Raw genomic sequence first — 21,820 nt, forward strand, 5'->3', positions numbered from 1 at the left:
ATAATTATATATGCTGTTATATAATTACATCCCGTCGAAATACACACGAACCTATCTTGAAATTATTTATATGAAATGAAATTATATAAATAATATAATGAATGCTTAAAATGATAATAAAAGAAAGCTGAAGGCTGTGGATAACTAGCCAAATTCTACTGCATCATTAAGCCAATTTTTGCAACATCTGGATATTTTTCTGTGGTCACTGACTATCTGCAATATGTATTGTTTCTCTTTTTCGTCCTTTGTTAAAATGTTTCCGTGTTCTTGTATCAATTTCACACCTCTCTCTGCAACATCATTCACCACCACAATGTTTTTCAATATATTCAACCCACGTTGAAAGTTCACATCTTCTTTCCAAGTAGATGGGCATGTGCATTTCTTTCTTTACTTTATGTTTAATTCAAGTAAGGGAAACTATTCAATAATCTTATAAATCTGCAGCCCGTACAGATATATAAACTCACAGAATATTAAGTTTTAATACTTCGGAGATTTTATTTCCCATAGCTGATAATTATTAATCTTATGTTCAGAGATAAGTGGAAAATAAAGGCAGACGTCTGTTTGTCGTCAAAAGCTACCTCAAAATTATATATCACACGAGATCATTTCTATTTAAAATTTTGCCCCCGAATCCAAGATGGTGGACGTAAAGATATGCCTCATCTCGGTCACTACTCAGCATCAGGTATGGATGTACTTCTACATAGGTCAGTATCCAGCCCAAAAATTTAGGGGGGCCCGGCTGAAGTTAGGGGGGGCCCTTCCAACCATATTATAGTTCATCACCATATTATAATTCATATCTAAGCCTATCGTAAATTGTTTAGAGGGGGCCAGCAAAAATTTAAGGGGGGCCCGGCCCCCCAGACACCCCTGGATACGGGCCTCATTCTACAACCTCTATCCAAGATATGATTCCTTTCCCTCAGCCATTTTTAAGTTACAAGAGTTTATTACAAACTTTTGCCATATACTATACATTGTAAATACATTCAGATGCTTAGGTCGCTTGGGGGTCGATTAAATATTCTTCGATTGAACCCATTTTTTTCACAGATTAATTTGGTCTAACGTTTTTAGTGTATATTAGATACTGGATACTTTATGTAAACTTTCTTGTTGTACTATTTTCACGTTCTATGCGGTATAAAATTATTGCTTGAGTTGTGATTAATGTAAAATAGCGAAATCTCTCACTTACGAACAAATAGCCGTGTCCCAAAAGATTCAAAGGTTTAATTGCATATATTTTCAAAAGTTAATTCCTTCTGTTGATCAAAAAGTTGATTTACTTTTGAATGGAATTACATCTTCAAATAGAACGTTGCTGCATATTGCTGCTCCTTTCCACATTTTGTAAGTATATACGTCGATTTGTACTTAATCTATGCAACTAATGTTGTCAGGTAAAAGTATTCTAAGTTTATTGTGTTAAAATTAAAAATGATTGTGTCGTCCTAATCTTTAAAAACCGTACTTTAGTTAATATATTTTTAAAATTGTTACGATTCTCATAGTGTTGATGTTAAGCATGATAGTATATATCGAATTTATATTATCTCAAATATTAAGTTTCTCCAGTATTACACTTCCTCATTTGTTTATTACTCCAGAGAACTGCCAATGAGGAACTTATTTCTGTAAATACAGACGTTATTTATCATCTCATTAGATACGAAAAGCGAAGCTAAAATGCTTGGATGTCCACTGACAATCATATCCAGCTGAAGGCTTTCTCGTCCCAATTCGTTTATCGTCCTTTTAGTGAGAAATTTTGGGGTTTCCAGACAACTTTTGCAATGATAAAGGACAACGGTACCTGACAAAATGGGAACATTGATAACTCTTCATGGTTGAGTAAATATACTACGTACTCTTGCATTTACGACTTGAGTATATTACCAAGACAAGTTTACCTGCGGCATTCCTTCTCCTTATTTTCCTCAGATTGTGATCCTTTGTTGATATGTAGATGGTTGCCTTGTAAAGGAACTAAGAGACAGATGGAGAAATGTGTTAAGAGAATTGAGGACGGAGAAAAAGAGACTAGGCTAGAAATGGAGACAGAAGCAGAGAGGAAAATCAACTTCATGGACATAACTATGGAGAAAATACGAGGTAAATTCAAGAGGAGGTGGTACAGGAAAGAATATGATATGCCAGGAGGTATTGCCACAAGAGGAGTGTCGTAAGAAGAATTTTATACAAAACATTACATAGAGGATAGAAATGATACATAGCGACGAAGAAAGAAAGAGAGAACACATAGAAATACTGTGCCAGTTATTAAATAGAGAGGGATATGGAAGAGATAATTTAAAAAAAAAGAAAAGAGAAAGAACGAAAAATATGATTTGGAATTGAAAGTTTAGGCGAGGAAACAGTGTTTCTGAAGAATGTGTTGAGGAAGGAAGGGATTAAAACTTGCAAGAAATCAGCTAAGATGCTAATGAATGTAATGAGAAAGAAGAAAGAGAAGGGGATAAGATTTTGAAGAGGAACGAATAATATAGCAGGTTAATTGTAAAGAGTGCGATATGAAGTACATGGTGGAAACAGGAAAGAGTGAAACAACATAAGGGGAATCAAAGGGTAAAACAACATAAGGATGATGCAAGACTAAAAAGAAAGACAAATGCAATATATAAACACATTAAGGAGACAGGCATTGAGAGAGATTCTAAAGGAATAAAAGGATTGGAGAGAGAAAAAGAGAGGGACAAGGAAATGTAAAGAAGCCCAGTGGATTTATAAATTTGGGAAGAAGTTCATAAATTGGTCTAGTGAACTTGTGATACGTGAATTATTGGAAAATAATATAGACAAAACAGAAAGAAAGAATTAAAAGGATTAACAGCAGCTATTAAGACAAATCCACAATGAAGAGCAGCAGGTGGACAACAGTGAACAGAAAGTGTAAGTGAAAAACACCTAAATGGGATTTTTTAGTTCTTTAAAGTTGCGTAGCAGATGCGCAAAAGAGAAAGTGACAACATTTAATTAAAAATTTACTTTTCACAGCGAATTAATAGTTTACATATTGTAAACAGAAGGTGGGTGTGTCTTGCAATTCGATTGTATATAAGCTGTCAAAATTGGGTATTTCTCTCATTATGTGTCCGAGGAGACATGTTACATCTCAGAAAGTGTAACACACACACACACACACACACACACACACACATATATATATATATATATATATATATATATATATATATATATATATATATATATATATATATATATATATATAATCGGTTTCATTTGCACATATGATAGAAATTGCTAAGTGGAACTAAAACACGGTAATTTGTTCTTGGCCTAGGAATGCTTGTACTCATCTGAAATTGGATCAGAAATTTGATAATTTTACTTTGAACGCTGGATATAATTTACTACATTGTCATAAGTGACACAAATATCATACATTATCTAATAATACCTCCATTGAGTAAGTGTAATGAAATTATAGAAGTATTACATTTGAACTTATATAGTTATTTTAAAGCGAATTCCTATGTACGTATTTACTCTGCTTTCAAGTCAGAAACACACTTGATATTGATCCTGTTTCTACGGGCGTTGAGGTAAAGCAGATGAAAACTTTTCTATGTAATGGAGGAAAGCAGTTTTTTGATCAATCTCCAGTTCTGATTAAGGAAATAAGGACAATAATATTTTATTTTCTTCTTTTCAAAATTTCGAATTTTATATATGTTTCCTCCGATGAAAACGAAAAGGATGGGCAGCACCAAAATGATACTAAGATATTTGATATGCTATAGCAATGACTTGGCAGCCATCTTGAATACCGCGATCTTGGATATAGCGTAAGGTATTGAAATGAGATGCGGGATGTGTGATATATGAATGTAAGGTAAAATGCAAAAGGAAAACCAATGATGTAACCGCGAGAAATATATGTGTAATAAAGTGGACGGGACGACGGTGCTCGTTTGGCGACTACTTAAACTACAAAGGGTTATCTCTTGTTTAACAGCAATTCGGCAGCTCGCTCCGGAGTGTAGGAAATATCATCTTGGATCGAAAACACTACCTACTTTGGATTGAAGCCCACTCCTGGACAACGTTTTGTATGTTTTGTTTACGTATTTTGCTGTTTCGTGTAAACAAAGGACATTTCGGCCCACGTATGTTTAAACGACACTAACTGAAGCGAAGTGTGTACGAATGAGAAAGCCCAGTTATGTTCTAGCTTACATTTCTTTACAAATATTACTTTTTTCTTTGCGCGGTTTGCTACACTGTTTCGTGAGAGTCCCAAACAGTCACAATATCAGGGAAAGGCAGCATTCTGCATTGGCTCGATGAATTCCGTGAGTTATTGCAGTCTCATACTAGAAGGCTAGTTTACCACACAATGAGACGACTCGAATTGTGTCTACTGGTTTCACTTGCACATATGGAACGAAGTGAACGTGACAACAGGGGCCGGCCAGTCAAAAGTGATATTGCGTTTGGGGCATACGCAAGCCAAAACGCGCTACATTCTTTGTACTGAATGTGTCCGCAGTATCGTTCATCTACAAACACCAATGTAGAGCTGCAATGTCGAACCCTCTCAATCTGGTGTTACTGGTGCAAAATGTACTTCCAAAACAAGTGTACGTCCAACCGACAGAACCGACAGTGAACGAACGACAAGCAACTGAACACATGCTGGATATTTTGAATAACCACGATGTAACAAATGTGAATGTGGATGAGACTCTCGAAACCAACTGACACAATTCGAGTCGTTTCATTTTGTGGTAAACTAACCTTCTAGTAGGAGACTGCAACAACTCATGTAACTCATCGAGTCAATGCAGAATGCTGCTTTTCCCTGACATTGTGACAGTTTGGAACCGTCGCGTAATAGTGTAGCAAACCGCGCAAAGAAAAAGAAACATTCGTAAAGAAACGTAAGCTAGAACATGACTGGGCTTTCTCATCAGTACACACTTTCCTTCAGATAGTGTTGTTTAAACATACGTAGGCCGAAATGTCCTTTGTTTACACGAAACAGCAAGAAACTTGAACAAAAAAACATACAAAACGTTGTCCAGGAGTGGGCTTCAATCCAAGGTAGGTCGTGCTTTCGATCGAAGATGATATTTCCTACACTCCGGAGCGAGCTGCCGAATTGCTGTTAAATAAGAGATAACCCTTTGTAGTTTAAGTAGTCGCCAAACGAGCGCTCGCATCGCGGGTAGCAACTGTGGTTTCCACTGTTCCAAACCAAATCCCAATACCCTCGCAAAGCATAATCTGTCAAGGCGGATGCACTTTCATGCACGGACATTGTTGCAGTTACTTGTAGCGTACCATAGTTGTGGGTGGGGTCTTGCCCTATTATTCTGTCCTTCTATAACACGTTTGTTTTACCCGAGTCGGCCGTCCACTTTATTACACATATTTTTCTCGCGGTTATATCATTGGTTTTCCTTTTGCACTTTACCTTACATTCATATATCATACATCCCGCTTCTCATTTCAATACCTTACGCTATATCCAAGATCGCGGTATTCAAGATGGCTGCCAAGTCATTGCTATAGCATATCAAATATCTTAGTATCATTTTGGTGCTGCCCATCCTTTTCGTTTTCGACATAAATGGGTATCTTGCGATTTTTACCTTATATAATATTGTCGCATGGTGCGTTATGTTGCGGAGTATATCTCCGGTGTTTCTGGACATGGGCAGCTAAAAGTTTGCATTTTTTTCTTTTTCTTTATGTGTTCGCTGGGCGATGTTTGAGTAGGATCTTATCCTGCCTTGTTCTGTACGTTGCTTGTTAGCGGAATAAGCATGTGAATTCTGCTTCCAAGCATATCTCCACCAAATTTACTGTATTGATTAATATTTATGAGAGACTCAGTTACCAAAATTTCAGCACCCCAATGGCTTTTGGAGGAGTGTTATGGGGATAGGAAGGAAATTGGAATTTATTTTATTCTCCTGAACGGCTCAAAAGATTAGCATGAAAAAATATGTTAGGTGTTTTCAACAAGAGAAAACTCGATAAATATTTTTCGAAATTTTTTGGTTTGACAACTGAAGTCAATTTTGTTGATTTTTTTTTAAATATTGCAAGACTAACTGGAACACTCACATTTTGCCAGTCTTGTCTTGTGAGGCTATCTAACAACATATATTGTGAAAATTTTGTTTGCAAGTGTACCTCATAGTGAGAAAATGCAAAAGTACATAGGTCAGCATCTATGTGGTATACGTATGATACACACTGTACACCACTAGGATAGCTAATACCTTTGAATGGGGGCATGAAGTTGTTATAATATTGGAATCTTATGATAACAAGTATTTTTTGTCATAATGGTAATTGGTCTCTGAGGATGAAGGGAGGAACCGTACCTCCCTACGCTACAATACTGCTGTACTTCAACTGAAATTATACATTCCCGCATTTTGTGCTAATATTGCCAATTATCAATGTTCTGTGATATACGTAGATCTTTGTTTAGTAATTGTTCTTGTTTTGTAACAATTTTAAGAATATGCCTGTTATTAATAGGTATTTATGTGTTTAGTTTGTTTCGATGGTATTACTGCATATGCATGTTTAATATGATCAAATAAAGAATGAATTAAAGAAATTAATCCTTATCATTATTTTTATCCATTTCTGGAAGAATGTCGGTTTTCGTGAACATTTTGCTGAGTATTTCAGCTGGTCCAATGATTTTCGATAAGTATCTCGCATGTGATGAATAATACACAATATCAGGAACATGGTTACAGTACCCAACAGTTCTTCAGCCATTAGCGCATTCACTTGCATAGTGTATTATGCCAGAAATTCCGATACTGTTGCGTTTATATCTGATAAATATCTATATGATGTCCGAGAAACGTGTTGAGATGGTGCTTTGAATTTGAGCACATTTGGTTCAGCCTTCGCATATTCGAATACAACGTTTCCATCTTTGTCTAGCATTTATCCTAAATAGGATACCTCTTGGGCAAGTTGATAAGACCCAGTAAAGAGAATCTGCAAATTCTTTTCGGTCATTTATGGAGAATTAAGAAGTTCGTTGGAAGTGATAGTGTTGAAAGGGAAATTTCACCGGATCCAACCTTTCTCTTCTGCTTCTGTAACTAGAACATTTTGCATGCCGCTTTGAGTGTGGATTCTTTGCAAAATGTCACCTGTATATTCCACATCGTAGTCTCTTGCCGTATGAATTATTAAAAAAATGATGCGATTCTCAAATAAACTCTAACTTTCGGTACCAGTTTGTTGTATATTTTGTGATCTAAACGAGTATACTTTTGTTTCAGCATGCCGTGCACAAATGCAACCGTCCAGCTAATTTTGGTCACAAAAACTGATTGGTTAGATTCGTGAGTAGTTAATTGCTTGCGCTTCCCTTTCAACAGACAGTCGCAAATACTTCGAAGTTTGTTCCTTCGAGCCAATAGATAATCTTCTCCTTTTCCTAGTAATCCATGCAAACCAGTTTCGTCTTGAATGGGTGATTCCAGAAATGTTGCATAATTTTTATTTTCAGGATAAGGTTCGATCATATCTACTACGTATCCATCAGTAGTACAGATATAAAGGCTTGCATAGATGGAACTTTTTTTTCTGGCCAGAGAAAGATTTTCTTTGGTATTGATTATTTGTACTTTTTTGGTGTCGTACATAGGTACCATTACAAATTAAAAATAAGGAGTCCCCGTTGAACAACTTTTTGTGATTTTCGTTTTTGTGGTTATTCAATAGGTCTCTATTAACACTCTTAATACCAAAACGAGTTGACAAGATATCATTTTCAAAAAATGTAACCTCACTAGCACAGTAATCGAAAATCACTTCTTCATGTTCTATACCTAATATGGAAGCTAACATCTTGTTTGAATTTCCAGTTCGTGGTTTGAAAAGAAACACAACGAGGCTGGAATTATAGACTGTGACTTCTTATTTCATATGGAAACCATCATATCTCGCAGAACCATAAAATTGTCCAAAGATAGCCCAGAAAATACTTGAATTTGCTGTTCTGAAGACTAAAGTCGGCATTTTATCATACAATGTGGAATCACATTTCAAGGAAAAGATTTCCAATAGCTTTGTCAATTCTGAGACACTGAGCTTAGAAGTATGAGAATGCATATTGTTTAGATCCTCCTCGTAAAACCTATTCTTATCAGTACGGTTCCACATCATCTACTCCCAACTGGGATTAAGATATGCTTTTTGATGTAACATTGCATGCGGGCATCGTCAGGAACTACACTGATATTTTTCGTAGAAAAACTTAAAATCAATATTTATGAGTAACGACAGTTCTTTGCATCGCAATTTCAACGTATTGCTCACTTGTATTTAATTTGACGCTTACTTCGAATAGGGATTCATTAGATAGATTGAAAAGGATCATATTCACTTTCTGAAGGATCCAAATAATTTTTTTTTTGTAAATAGAAAGTCGGCATTTATTACATAAAATGTGGTTGACCTCAACTTGCCAACCCAGTATAGCCCCATAAGTATCTGCTTTAGTGCCCTTCTATGATTACTTTTTATTCTTTTTACCTACAGTTATATTTAAATCTTTTCTTTTGCATCCATTACATACTACACGCATCTTAAACATGTTTAGTAGAAAACCTATTTGATGAGATTCACTTAAATACTTACAGTGAATAAGAAACACAAAATGGAAAGATTTCAGCAGTGATGCGAAATCTCGAGTCACCACGATAAGTAATAACAGGTCTTCAGCGTCGACTTACACTGTATAGCCGTGAAACTCTTCTCCTTCCTCTTGTTCCGCATGTGCATCTATAAATACTTATGGAGAAGATTCGACGAGTTAAAAAAATCACTAACAGTTCATGAAAACATAATTTTTTTTTACCAGTGGACGAAAACAAGGATAAAGATATATTTTTTTAAAAAATTTCAATACAATCCTTATTTAATCACAACAAACACACATATACAGTAATATCATCGAAACAAACTAAACACATAAATACCTACTAACAACAGACATATTATAATCCAACTGTTACGAAAGAAGAACAATTACTAAACTAAGATCTATATATATCTCAGAAGATTGATTATGTGCAAAATTAACACAAAATGTCGGAATGTATAATTTTAATTGATATACAGCAGTGGCGTAGCCAAGGAAGGTTCCAAAAGGGTCGAGAACCGCCTTCATCCGCAGAGACCAATTACAATTATGACAAAAATACTTGTTTTCATAAGATTCCAATGGTATAACACCTTTATCCCCCCATTCAAAGGTACTAGTTATTCTAGTGGTGTACAGTGTATGACACTTATACCACATAGATGCTGACATATGTGCATTTGCCTTTTTTCACTATGAGGTACACTTCCAAATAAAATGAAAACAATATATGTTTCTAGGGACCTGACAAAACTGGCAAAGCAATGTGGGTGTCTTAGTTAGTCTTGCACTAAAATTTTGTTTTAAAGTTTCAAAAACATTTTTGACTTCAATTTTTAACCCCAAAAATTTCAAAATATTTTCCGACTTTTCTCTTGTTGAGAATACCTGACATATTTTTTTTTTCATGCAAATCGGTTGAGCCGTTCAGGAGCAAAATAATAATTTCAAAATTCCTTTTCCCTCCTATCAACCCTCCAAAAGCGCTTCGGGGGCTGAAACTTTTGGAAACTCCGTTTCTCATAAATGTTAATTGATACTGTAAATTTGAATCAGATATGCTTGAAAGCAATTTCCATATGCTTATTACGCTGGGCCCTTTCTCATTTCCAACAATGTGTCATCACTTCTAAAATCATCAAAATTATTAGTTCATGGAATGCATATGATCATCTCTAAGCATTCTGCCCTGGTTCCGAGACATGAAGGGTTAATCTTTTAACATAAATTGAGAATGGGGACTTGTGTTGCAGCTTGATTTCTATTTGTAATTGAAGACTTCGAGGCAAACACAAGTTAAGTCCAAACAATGAAAATGCAAAGGAGGTAGCTTCAGAACGGTCTCCACTCATCCGATTTTCTTTAAACTTGGCACATGTGTAGTAATCCGAAAATAAGTTGACACGTATTTTTTGTTTCTTTCTGAAAATATGTTAAGGAGGCAAAGGTTCCTTTTCAAAAATGGTTCCTCTTGATTAAAAGGGCCACATTAAAGAAACGAAACTCTGCAATGCAAAGATGACTTCAAAGTAGGAAATATGGGTTTTGTCGTTTTTCCGAGAACAGAGTTTAAGGGGGCAAATGACCCGCACAATCTTTAGGGAAATTAAATATATCTTGAATTGCTTAAAATCGTGATATGTTGTAAGTATTGTGTAATTGAGAAAAAAGTCTCAATGGGCACAACTAAATATCACTGAGCATTTGGCCACTACAAGGCCACTTTTTTTAAAACAGCCGAGGATGACGATATTGTGGATTTCAGTAAAAATAACTGAAACCGTGATATATTGTAGATATTTTGATACCGAATAAAATCTTAACGGATATAACGACAAATCACTGACCGTTTGGCCACTAGAGGGCCACTTTTATGAAAGCAGCCGAAGATTACGATGTTATGGATTTTGTGAAAATTACTGAAACTGTGATATGTTGTAGATATTTTGTTCCTGAAAAAAATTCTTAACGGACTTAACAACCAATCACAGATTGTTTGGTCACTGCAGGTCCACGTTTTTGAAAGCAGCCGAGCCAAAGATATGCTAGTCATATGCTAAATTTCGGTCAAAATGACAGAAACAGTGATATGTTGTAGACATCCTGAGAAAAAGTCTTAATGGACACAACCAGAAGTCACTAATCGTTTGGCCACCACAGGGTTACTTTGTTGAAAACAGCGAAGTATAACGATGTTCTGTATTTCTGTAAAAATGAGTAAATTTTTGATATGTTGTAGATCTTCTCATCGTAGGATAAAGTCGTATTGGACATAACCATCAATTGTTGACCTTATGGCCACTACAGGTCCAGATTTTGAAAACGGCCGGGTATAACGAAATTTTTGATTACGGTGAAAATGAATGAAACTGTGATACGTTTTTTTCAGGGTTTTCCTTTGACTCTCAAGATGAACATTGGAGTGTAGTCCATGCTTAAATTATGTTACACGCTACTCTCCCTATCCCTTTTTCGAGTTGTTGGATAGGACTTTTGGTGGCTTGATACAATTCCACCAAAATTCCAGAATATTCCAGAACCTTCAGTTGTTTTAAGAAATGTGATCCTGAAGTTGACAAATGGTCTCTGATTTGTGGTTGTGTCAATTGAGACGTTTTCTGAGAATCACAATATGTACAATGTATCACGGCTTCAACCAATTCCATTGAAATCCAGACCTACCTTCTGCTGTTGTCAAAAAACATGGTCCCTAAGTGCTCAAACGGTCAGTGATGGGTGGTTGTGCCCATTGAAATTTTTGTCAGAATCCAATATTTACAACATATTTGAGCTTGAAGCAATTCGACCGAAATTCAGGATACAATTACCTTCTATGTTTCCGAAAAAGTGGCCTCGTAGTGGCCAAACGGTCAGCAACATATAACAGTTTCAAGCAATTACACCGAAATCCAGAATACCGTTACCGTTACCTGCTTTAGGTGTCCATCTCTTTAGGAAGGGTCACATGTTCTAACGGTGTGCATATTGTCTACATCGGGAGTCCAGCAGCGGAAGGTTAGGGGGAGAAGTTGAATGTACAAGTTTCCCCTGACCTTCAGCATTTGGGGGATTAAGACTCTCTCCAAAGGAGCTAAAAGCATAAAGGTGGTATCAATAAAGATCAATAAACATAATAACTAATGATGCACTGTGTATGGACATTCTTGCGAACGAAAAACAGTGTTACCAATTTTGGGAATATGTATTTTTATTTCAATTTCTTTGAATTTCTTATTGAACTTCTTTTACGGGTGGGGCCCGAGGGGCACAGAAGTTACCTCCTTAAAATATGTGTCTCAGAAGCTTTGAAATGAGGTATGGCTTATATCTCTGTGCCAATTAGGGACGTCAGGGTTGACCAAAATATTTCGAAAAATATGTACATGGTGATTCTCGTAGAGAACATATTCGGAATTTTTTCTCACTTGGTACTGAACTTTCTCCCTTCACTTTTTGCATGATTGTATCCAATGTCTGGCGTACACGTGAAAATATTTTTCCTCCGTATCACAAGTAACAGCGTTACCAGCTTTTGACAAATTTCCTAAAACAAAATATATCCTTTTATTCAAAACTTTCGTCTTGTTCTTCAACAAGTTTGGCATGAAGGGCACAAAAGTTAGCACGTTGGAATCTGCGTTCCACAACCTTTAGACGTAAAGATATACGATTTTCATGAAATCCCTATCCGTCCTGTAAAAGAGTTCCCCTACATTGGCCAAACGGTCAGTGATGGATAGTTGTACAAATAGATACGTTTTCTTAGGATCATAATTATCTACACCATATCACGGTTTCATTCATTTTTACCGAAATCCAGAATACCGCTACCTTTCGCTGTTTACAAAAATGCGGCCTGTAGTGGCCAAAAGTCAGTTATTAGTAGCTGTTCCTATTGAGACATTTTCACTATAATCATATCTACAACATATCACCGTTTCAGTAATTTTCATCGAAATCCAGAATATCACTAACTTCGGCTGCTTTCAAAAAAGTGGCCCTGTAGTGGCCAAACGGTCAATGATTGGTGGTTATGTCCGTTAAACCGTTTTCGCTTGATCAATATATAAACAACATATCACGGTTTCGGTCATTTTTACTGAAATCCAGAATATCGTAAAATTCAACTCTTTTCAAATACGTGGCCCTGTACTGGCCAAACGGTGAGTGATTTTTGGCTGTGCCCATTGAGGCTTTTTCTCAGGTGCAGAATATCTACAACATATCGCGATTTCAAGCAATTCCACCGAAATCTAATTCCCGTAAAGATTGTACGGGTCCTTTGTCATTTGGAAGGGAGCCATTGCACCCTTAAATTATTTTCTCGCGAAAAACTACCAAACCCGTATTTCCTATTTTGAAGTCATCTTTGCATCGGCAAAGTTTCGTTTCTTTAATGTGGCCCTTTTAATCAAGGGAGGTCCATCTTTGAAAAGGGAGCCTTTGTCTGCATTAACCTATTTTCTGAAAGAAACAAAAAATGCGTGTCGATTTATTTTTGGTTCAATACATATGTGCCAAGTTTGAAGAAAATCGGATGAGTGAAAATCGTTGTGAGGCTATCCTATCCACTTCATACTTTCACTGATTAGACTTAACCTGCTTTTGCCCCAAAGTCTTCAATTTACTTTTTATCTACTTACTGTTTGTAACGATGCTTAGCACAATTTTATATATTCCAAACGTCTTTATTGCTATTCAGAGCAGCAGTATATGTCAAAAGACGGCAAGTTTGTATTTTCTCGTACAAAATAGTTATTTATAAATAAAATACACTTATAATTGTGAACTTTACCTAATATGTCACTAGAACCACATCCTGGTTGATTTTTTCCACCATTGGGATAGAAATCAGCATGGCCAATGGAGTAACCAATTCCTTTAAACCATATGTTTGTGTGAATAACATCTACAAATTCAGCATCTGTGGGATCGAGTCGACGGGCAGGAGAGCTAAGTACAAACCCAGGACCAGCAGGATCTAACCCTGTGGAAAAGGATTTTTAAAAAGAAATTGCTGAAATCTTTCAGCGGAGATATATTGTTTTTCTTCATTACTTGCTAAGTTGCATAATTACATATATGACAATTTGCTATTATTAAGTTACTGCTATGAACAAAATCTTGAATAACGTTCATCAATGCTTTACCAGTTGCTATACAACACCTTTTTCAAACTCCTTATTCAGTTGCGATATCTTCAGTTTCTTTATTTTTTGTTCTTGTAAGCTGCTATTTTGTCCTTTCCTTACTTCGCTTCACCACGATATGATTTACGTTAGCTTTCGAATGAATAGTGACCATTTCAATTAATAAAGTTTAGAGATTATTAAATATTTTCTACAGTTACATACTTGATAAGACAAACGGGTTGTAAACGAAGGGAGCCGACAATATAATATTTTTATTTTTCTTAATAGCTTTCACTTGCAGTTACATGCTGAGGAATGTGGGTGAGGATTTTTTAATTGCTGATTGACCTGTGTATGTGCATCACGTGATTCTATTTTTATTTGTATTTGAATTTCTGTGTATACGTACAAGTGACGTCATTTTTGTCATTGCCCCTGTAGAGTTTCTATTTGTTTGGTATTATTTATTTTAATTTGATCCCTTAGCATGACTCTTAGGAAATATCTTGGAACGTTGGTAAAACCAGAATGACGTTATTTTTATCATGGTCCCAGTACAAAAAGAAGAAGAAAATAGTCCACATGGCCTCTGTAGAAGAAGAATTTCCCTGTAGAATTTTTTCCTTAGTATTGTTTATGTCTACACTGTTGGACAATATGGACACTATTACCGCTGCAGAAGAAAAGATCAAAAGGATCAGTACGGTCCCTGTGGAATTTCTGTTATTTTAACTTTGAACGATCTTTAATTGTGGTTATATTAAAACAGGTTGCTAAAATATTGCCCCCTGAAGAATTTTTCCTAATAAATGAATCTGGAACTCAGGAACTCCTAATTTTATAATACTTCTTATTAAATAGTCGTTATTAAAAAGTATGATAATAAAGTTTATCATATTACGCATTTTTAATTGGATCGTATCTTTTAATCTTTCGTAATAATTTGCGCGATTTAAGTGTGAGATTATATTAATACTCAGTAGAGCACATACGTTGAGATTGCATAAAATGAATTGGGAGATAATGAACTTCATTCATGCAGGATATTTTTTGATTTATTTGGCGATGAAGGCCTCGTTGCTTTCGGAGCGCGTAAACTTTCGGTTGATAGGTTTCGATGCTCTATATGCATTGTATACATGGATTCGGAGGGCTTTACTGATACATCTGTATCTGCGGCACTCATGGAATTGACCGAGGTTTAGCGCGCTTTGGAAACCGGGTGCGCAGAATAGAGGGAGTGAACGTTCATTATGTAGGATAATCGAATTATGGTTATATATTGAAAGGCCAATTGGAAAGAAGATTCGCTCCGCGAAGGGTGCTGTTAATAAAATATTATTTGTGAAAACGTGATTACCTCGCGGGTATGAAAATTGTTTAAACACAGGTCAGAGAAAACCTTTTTAGTTTGACACATCATAGTCCTTTTGAGGAAGAGGAGCTTTGAAAGGTGTCAAGAATGAAACATCATCTGATGCTCAAAGGAGAAATGTTCTAATCATCGTGAGATGAAGAATTTTATTTTGTTGCAATAATTTCACCACTACTAGCAGTTTTAGAAATACCACCGTGATCTACACCTGTATCTTCTAGGTCATCGCGATTTTGGAGTTTAAACTTTTGTAGTAACAGTCAAAACGTGAACCGTGATTGTATAAAGGAGGCTATCGGAAAACATAATGTCAAAGATATTTTAATATGTGACGCCAGTTGACAAGGATCGTATCATGATTAGGCTCATGATTGTTCAATGTACCCCCAAACTCACTATGTTAGAGTATTATTGCAAGTCCTAGTGTTGAAGATGTGTTTACCTGTATGCAAATATGGAGTAATAACACGAGAAAAAAATATGAAGCATATGTGCAATTATTAAATGGCATAGACTATCTCTCGGAAATACCGGAGGTTTTAATAAGGAAACACAGAAGCATATCTGACATCCCAAATTAAAAAAAAATGTAGTAGAATAATATGGTCTAAAAAGAATAAAACAAAATATCTCTACAATACAGAATCATCGAACCGATACGGTTAAATGTTGGTAAAATATATTTTAGTATTTTTTGGTGATTTTTTTATTTTTCTTGGGAATGTCCTTAGCCAGACTATCAAAGTAATGCCCTTGATGTTTTTCATCAAGGTACACTGCAACCCGATGAGATTCAATTCAATCAGATTGGTCCTAATTAATAAGAAGTTGAGCAGGAGGTTTCAACATTACAAGAAGTTTGTCAATAGGATAAATCAAAGTATCATTTCCACCAGTCACCTTATCAGCTATTAACAATTTTTTAAAAAAATGTAAGTATACAGGAGGAAAATTATTTTTAATCGTAGTAGATATGTACTTTTCACTGTTATTTACATGTAAATCATAATCCTACTCTTTCACATGTTAAGTATACAGTAATTCTTCATTAACACTGCACCTACACTCTCTGAATCGATGTTGGTTATGCGCACATTTATAGATGTGGAAAGTTAATGAGATATACTTTGGATAATCTATTTCTTCTAAGTATGTAACACTTCTCTGAAGAATTTCTTGAAGAAACACTTTCTAGTTATTCCATATGTGTATATGCGTGTAGTATTTGAATATTTTTGAAATATTTCTTTAAGACGTGAATACTCTACATCGCTCTCCTGCCATTTAATGCTGTACGTCTATTCTCTTGAATATTTCTTAGTAGCTATGATCGGTTCAGATAATTTATTAAAAGGATATAAAATCCAATTTTGTAGCAGGAAACGTCAGGATTTACAATGGCAATCTACTTTATAAGAAACTCATCATCATTATCATGGAATGTGGAGAAATATATAACTACCTTCATCGTACTCAACTGAATAGAGTAGGTGTTATCAGTAGAAATATTTTTGTCATTGTCTTCTTGTGCTAAGGAATCAAATTGTTCATACACAAGTTATGCAACTTGTTCATTAAAGTTTCTGAAAATAACATTTTACAGAGGAGTCTCATTGAAGTCCCATGTTTTATCATTTTAAGATCCTGTAGGAGACAGAATAAAAGCATACAGAGCATATCCGTTTAGATATGCATCAAGAGTTAATGTATGTGAATAATTTTGATAAAATATAAAACTTCCTGAAATCAAAGTATAGTAACTAGAAGGCATAAATCGTTTTTAAAATCTGGGGTAAGGTGATTAAGAGAAAATGATTATGATGCAACTTGTAACAGCTGTGTGTTAACGTTGAAGTTTTGAAATACGTAGAGATTAAGATGCAATTTCTCATTGAAGGATGTGTTGGAGACAAAACCAATAACCAAACCTTTAGTAACATTAGCCAAGATGAGATTATCAAGGTTGTAAGAGTTTTCTAGTGTAAGATCTTCTGTCTACTCTTGTGAGAGGTAACTTTGCTGCTTACGAAACCGTTCGCGTATGTAATGGCATAGTTTAATCTGCAGCTACATCAATACAACGTACAAGAAAAATAACTTAGTTTTAAGTGCAACTTTGAACTTGTATTTGCAACAGACATTAAGCAAAAATTATCTTTACTACGGTTTAATTTTACACGAATACTTACTTTATTGGGAAGCATTGGGTCTAAACGTACAATATCAGTATAAATACGTCCGTACCTGTCAAATATCTTACTACTTTTCAACTTGTTAGCACGTTTTTGGAAACCAACATTTGCCATATCTAAGTTATTAAATTGTCTACCACTATTTTTTTTACCACATGGCACTTGGTAAATGTCTTTGAGAACACCATAAGAATAATGTAATAATGTTACAGTGTATGCACGATAAGGATAAGATCCAGGTGAAAAATTAATTATTTTATCATTTAGCGAAATATCATTTTAACTAAATACTGAATGTAATAAATTATTTACAGGAGCAACAATATCATTATCATTTAAATTTGTACCGTCATGTTTAGAACGTGAACAAAGATGAAGATATGCAAGATGAATAAATTCACCTGTTTCTCCACGGATATCAAATCCGATAGGTCTTTCTGAGGTTAATGGTTGCTTGTGTCATTGATACAGCGAAGAAATCAAATACGTTAGTACAACTATTGGAACTATCTGAATTTACGTGAAGATACCATTTATAAAGATATCGTTTGATAAAAATAAACCATTTATATTTGCTGGAGATCCAGACGATCTAATCGGATGTGCCTACCTTTTCAGTGACCCTCTCTTACTGCTACCAGCTAGCAACTGTCCTACTTCATTAATGTATTTTGTCATCAAACTACTATCAGCTTTTTTCACACGCGCACGAACAGATTCTTCAGATTAGTGATATTTTGTTACATCACTCGCAACTTGTATACTCTTTTGTAATGCTTAACGATCTAGAGTTTTTGCACCTTGTTTAAGGAATGCTAATGTAAAACGAAATAACCCATTTAAAGAAACTATCTAACATATAGCATGTCCCCTTTGATAAACAGGTCTTGAAAAATGTGGTATTCGATATCCAAGTTGATAAGAAATGCGTTTTGATCATCTTATTTAACATATGCAAGATATCATTTTAAATGAAGAGTTGCAGTGAGTATCAGAGAAAGAAACGTCCAATTTATCCGTTCGTGATATTTTAGTATTAGTTCAATTGCGTGAAAACAAAATTTTCCAAGTTGCTAATAATGAATATCTTCAAGCGTTCCAAGTTTTCCGTATTTAATATTTGAGACTGTGGCTATTCGAAATAACGGAGCAAAATTGATATTGTATAATATCCGTATAAATAAAATTTAGATGAGGATATCCAATACTTACGTATGGTTGTTTAAATCCGCGGCGTTCTATAAAAAGATTTTTTTAGAATAATCTAATTCTAAGGTTAATGTAGATGACAATGTGATTGATTCTATACGTTTCTCACACTCAACATGTAAAATATTTGAAAAACTTAATCTTATAAATCTTTATACTGGATTATTTTTCCAGTAAATGATAAATGGTTCGTTATTATCCAATAAAAACTTCATTTTAACCATTTCGGAATTTTTAAATTTGTTCCACATAACATTTAACCTTCGGTAACATTATAATATGTTAGAGAAATATGATATGTTTACTATTTCGTGGAACAATTTGATTAGAAAAATATTGTATTTTTAATTTTCCACGAAGGTTTTTAAATACTATAATACAATGTCAGTTAAACTATTATCACGTTTATGTTTTCATTTAGGAAATAAATTGTGAATAGCAAATATTACAGTTAACTTTTTAAGATGTGCATACTTTGTGAATAATTAAGCAATATCACCATTTGTTTCCAACATTAAATCATCAAGTACTGATAATGAATTTTCTTTAATTTTAAAATTATTCATATCAGATATTTCCTCTACAAAACGTACTTTTGCACTTGCATTTAATTTTGGTATTACTGTACCATACAATATCATTAAATTTCATATTCAACATTTCACATTCTTCACTAACGATTGACGAAACAAGTTGTACCTGCCCTTGAAGGACTAGCAATTAAAATTGTAAAGAGATGGTGATGGTTTAACATCTTGTATTCAAATGATTGCCCACAATAGAACAGTTATCTTTAAACAAACAATAAACACTTAGTAGTATTACGAAACAATGAAATATTTATTCACTGTTATCAGAATAATTTCAATTAAAGGTTGAAGTGACTAGATTTAGCAAATGAATAATTTACGAGTAAATAAATAAATAAATAGATTACTCTTAAGGGTTGACAGCACAGCTCTTGTACAATATGTAAATGACGTTCCCTGAGAAAGAAGTTAAAAGACAAGATACATTCGTAGAAGCCACATTCACTCTTTCGTAGGAATATATCTATAAGGTATACTTCCGATTTTCGAATGGGTTGATCGTCAGTCACGTCATATTCCTCAACACGTTTACGTTCTTTGCTTACGTCTCGCCGTGTGACTTTGTCTCTATACATCTAAAGATGCGGACAATTGGGTTACGCAAGATACAATTTGGATTAGTGGAGTCACAATTAACTCAAAGTTAATTTTGTGAGATGTCCTATCGCTTAATTTTATCCGCCTAATATTGTAAATGTGTCTAACTTTTCAATGGGCAGTAATATAAATGTTTCTTGGAAATAAACTAACAAAGGTTGCAAGCTCCCAATCCTCTGGTATTTCATCTGTTAGATCACCAATTATTTATTGACAGGTAACACATGTTCACCATCTTTTTTATGTAGGTAGATACATCTGTCACAGTGACAGTAGATCTCTCTGTCAGATATTACAGTCATCAGTAGCTCGTACACTCTAAGTCTTGAGCACGCAAGTAGAACAAAAATTACCGATCTCATCTGCTTTTTATCAAAATTTTAATGATTGTTTATGAGCTGGCAAACTGCACAGCTACAGTGCCAGTTCCGGTTGAACACAGGAGCAGATAATATCCAACGAACATCTATTGAACAAGGCAGAAATCCGTAGCCCTTTACGAGCAATTTTACCACTGCATATTTTGTTGTTCCTGTTTTGATTACACACAGAGAGAACATCTATTCCAACTCCTATTAAACATAGCAGCAATAACTCAGAGGATGGATTACGAACGCAACATTTTACGAACACTTTTAACCCTGCAATAGGCGCGCGGCCTACTATTGTAACCCAGCGTTTTTGTTTTCGTTGGCGCTTAGTAGTTCGAGATGTTAACACAAAGGTTACCTGTTTACTTTTCTATCAACTATCATTCTGAGCGTTTAGTGTGTAGTCGAACGTAAAATCGAAAGGACCACATTGCTATCCTGCTTGAAAGTTTCGCGGGCTACACCTGCAGCTCGCTCGACTATTCATGCCATCAGTGTTTAAAATATCAAAGATTTTCATCTTAGTTTGAGTCCTGATCAGATAGTCAATCAGTTTGCAAAATGCCAGCTCTGATGAGGAATGTTTTCTAGGCGATAGTGATGAAGAACATTTTGATGGCAAAGAAATGAATTTTTCGGACACAGAAATAGTGACAATTCCGAAGTTGTGACTAAGAATTAATTCCTGCAGGTATCACTGATGTCTGTTGATGATAGTTGTAGTAAAAACAGTTGTGAAGTAAATTATTATGTAGCAAATGCCAATTTCACATGGGAAAAAGACACTCCTTCTAGTAATATTCGTACTCGTGCTCGTAATATTGTGCTTAGTTTTCCAGGACGTATGGTGAGGCTAGGTCATATTTGTATCAACGTGAATCCTTAGAACTGTTTTTGGATCGAAACATTTTGAGATGTATAGTTGATTGTACCAATATTTACATTGACAGTATTAGAAAGAGATTTTACGTGGCTGTAATTCAAAACTTACAGACAAGACTAAAATACGTGCTTTCATTGGTATTTTGATGTTTCTGATGAGTGGTCGATGTTTGAAGGAAAGTGTGCATTGACCACTCATCACTTATGTTCCAAACATGCATAAAGGGGCGTGTATAGCAAAACAGAAAACGAAAATTATATGAGTGTAATGACATATGTATAGTTATGCAAAATCGTAATCAAACTTTAAAAGCAATAATATAAATCATAAAAAAAAATATTTTAATGAAACAGTATAGATTTTGCGGATAATACGTTTACTTGCAAGCTTTGATTGTAAACGTTTGTAAAAGTATTCGTATTTTTTCCTTTGAATTCTGACATATATACTTACAATAAAGGGAAGTTTGAAGCGCGGGAGATTGGTACATTTATAGCTAAATACAAATAACTTCTACAGCCTTATTCCTTTATTACTTATGAAAAATGAATGGTGTTGGTCCTCTTTGTATATACATAGCTTTCTAAATAAACATATTTCACAAATTGTCTATAAAAACCTTAAGCAGTTTAAAAATACAATTTTCTTCATCAAAGATAGAAATATAAGCAAATCTAGGCAATGTAACAAATAAATATAAATGGCTACATTAGTAGCCCGCTCGACTATCCATGTTACAAAAATTCGCGCGCGTGCGTTTTAAGACTGCATATTTCGTTGAT

General features: G+C 34.8%; 1 protein-coding gene across 3 annotated transcripts in view; it reads right to left on the minus strand.

The window, feature by feature from the left end:
- LOC145683815 (endothelial lipase-like) overlaps positions 1-21,820 on the minus strand; it is a 472,564-nt gene that overhangs the window by 14,606 nt on the left and 436,138 nt on the right. For 2 of the 3 annotated variants that reach the window (XM_081755408.1, XM_081755409.1), the window contains one exon: positions 13,485-13,676. The exons of the other annotated variant lie outside the window; for it this stretch is intronic. In XM_081755408.1, coding sequence (XP_081611534.1) covers positions 13,485-13,676 — 192 coding nt within the window. The remainder of the gene's footprint in view (positions 1-13,484; positions 13,677-21,820) is intronic. 3 annotated transcript variants of the gene reach the window in all.

This window comes from Thermobia domestica, chromosome 4 (genome assembly GCF_964235325.1).
Source record: "Thermobia domestica chromosome 4, izTheDome1.hap1.1, whole genome shotgun sequence".
NCBI lineage: Eukaryota > Metazoa > Arthropoda > Insecta > Zygentoma > Lepismatidae > Thermobia > Thermobia domestica.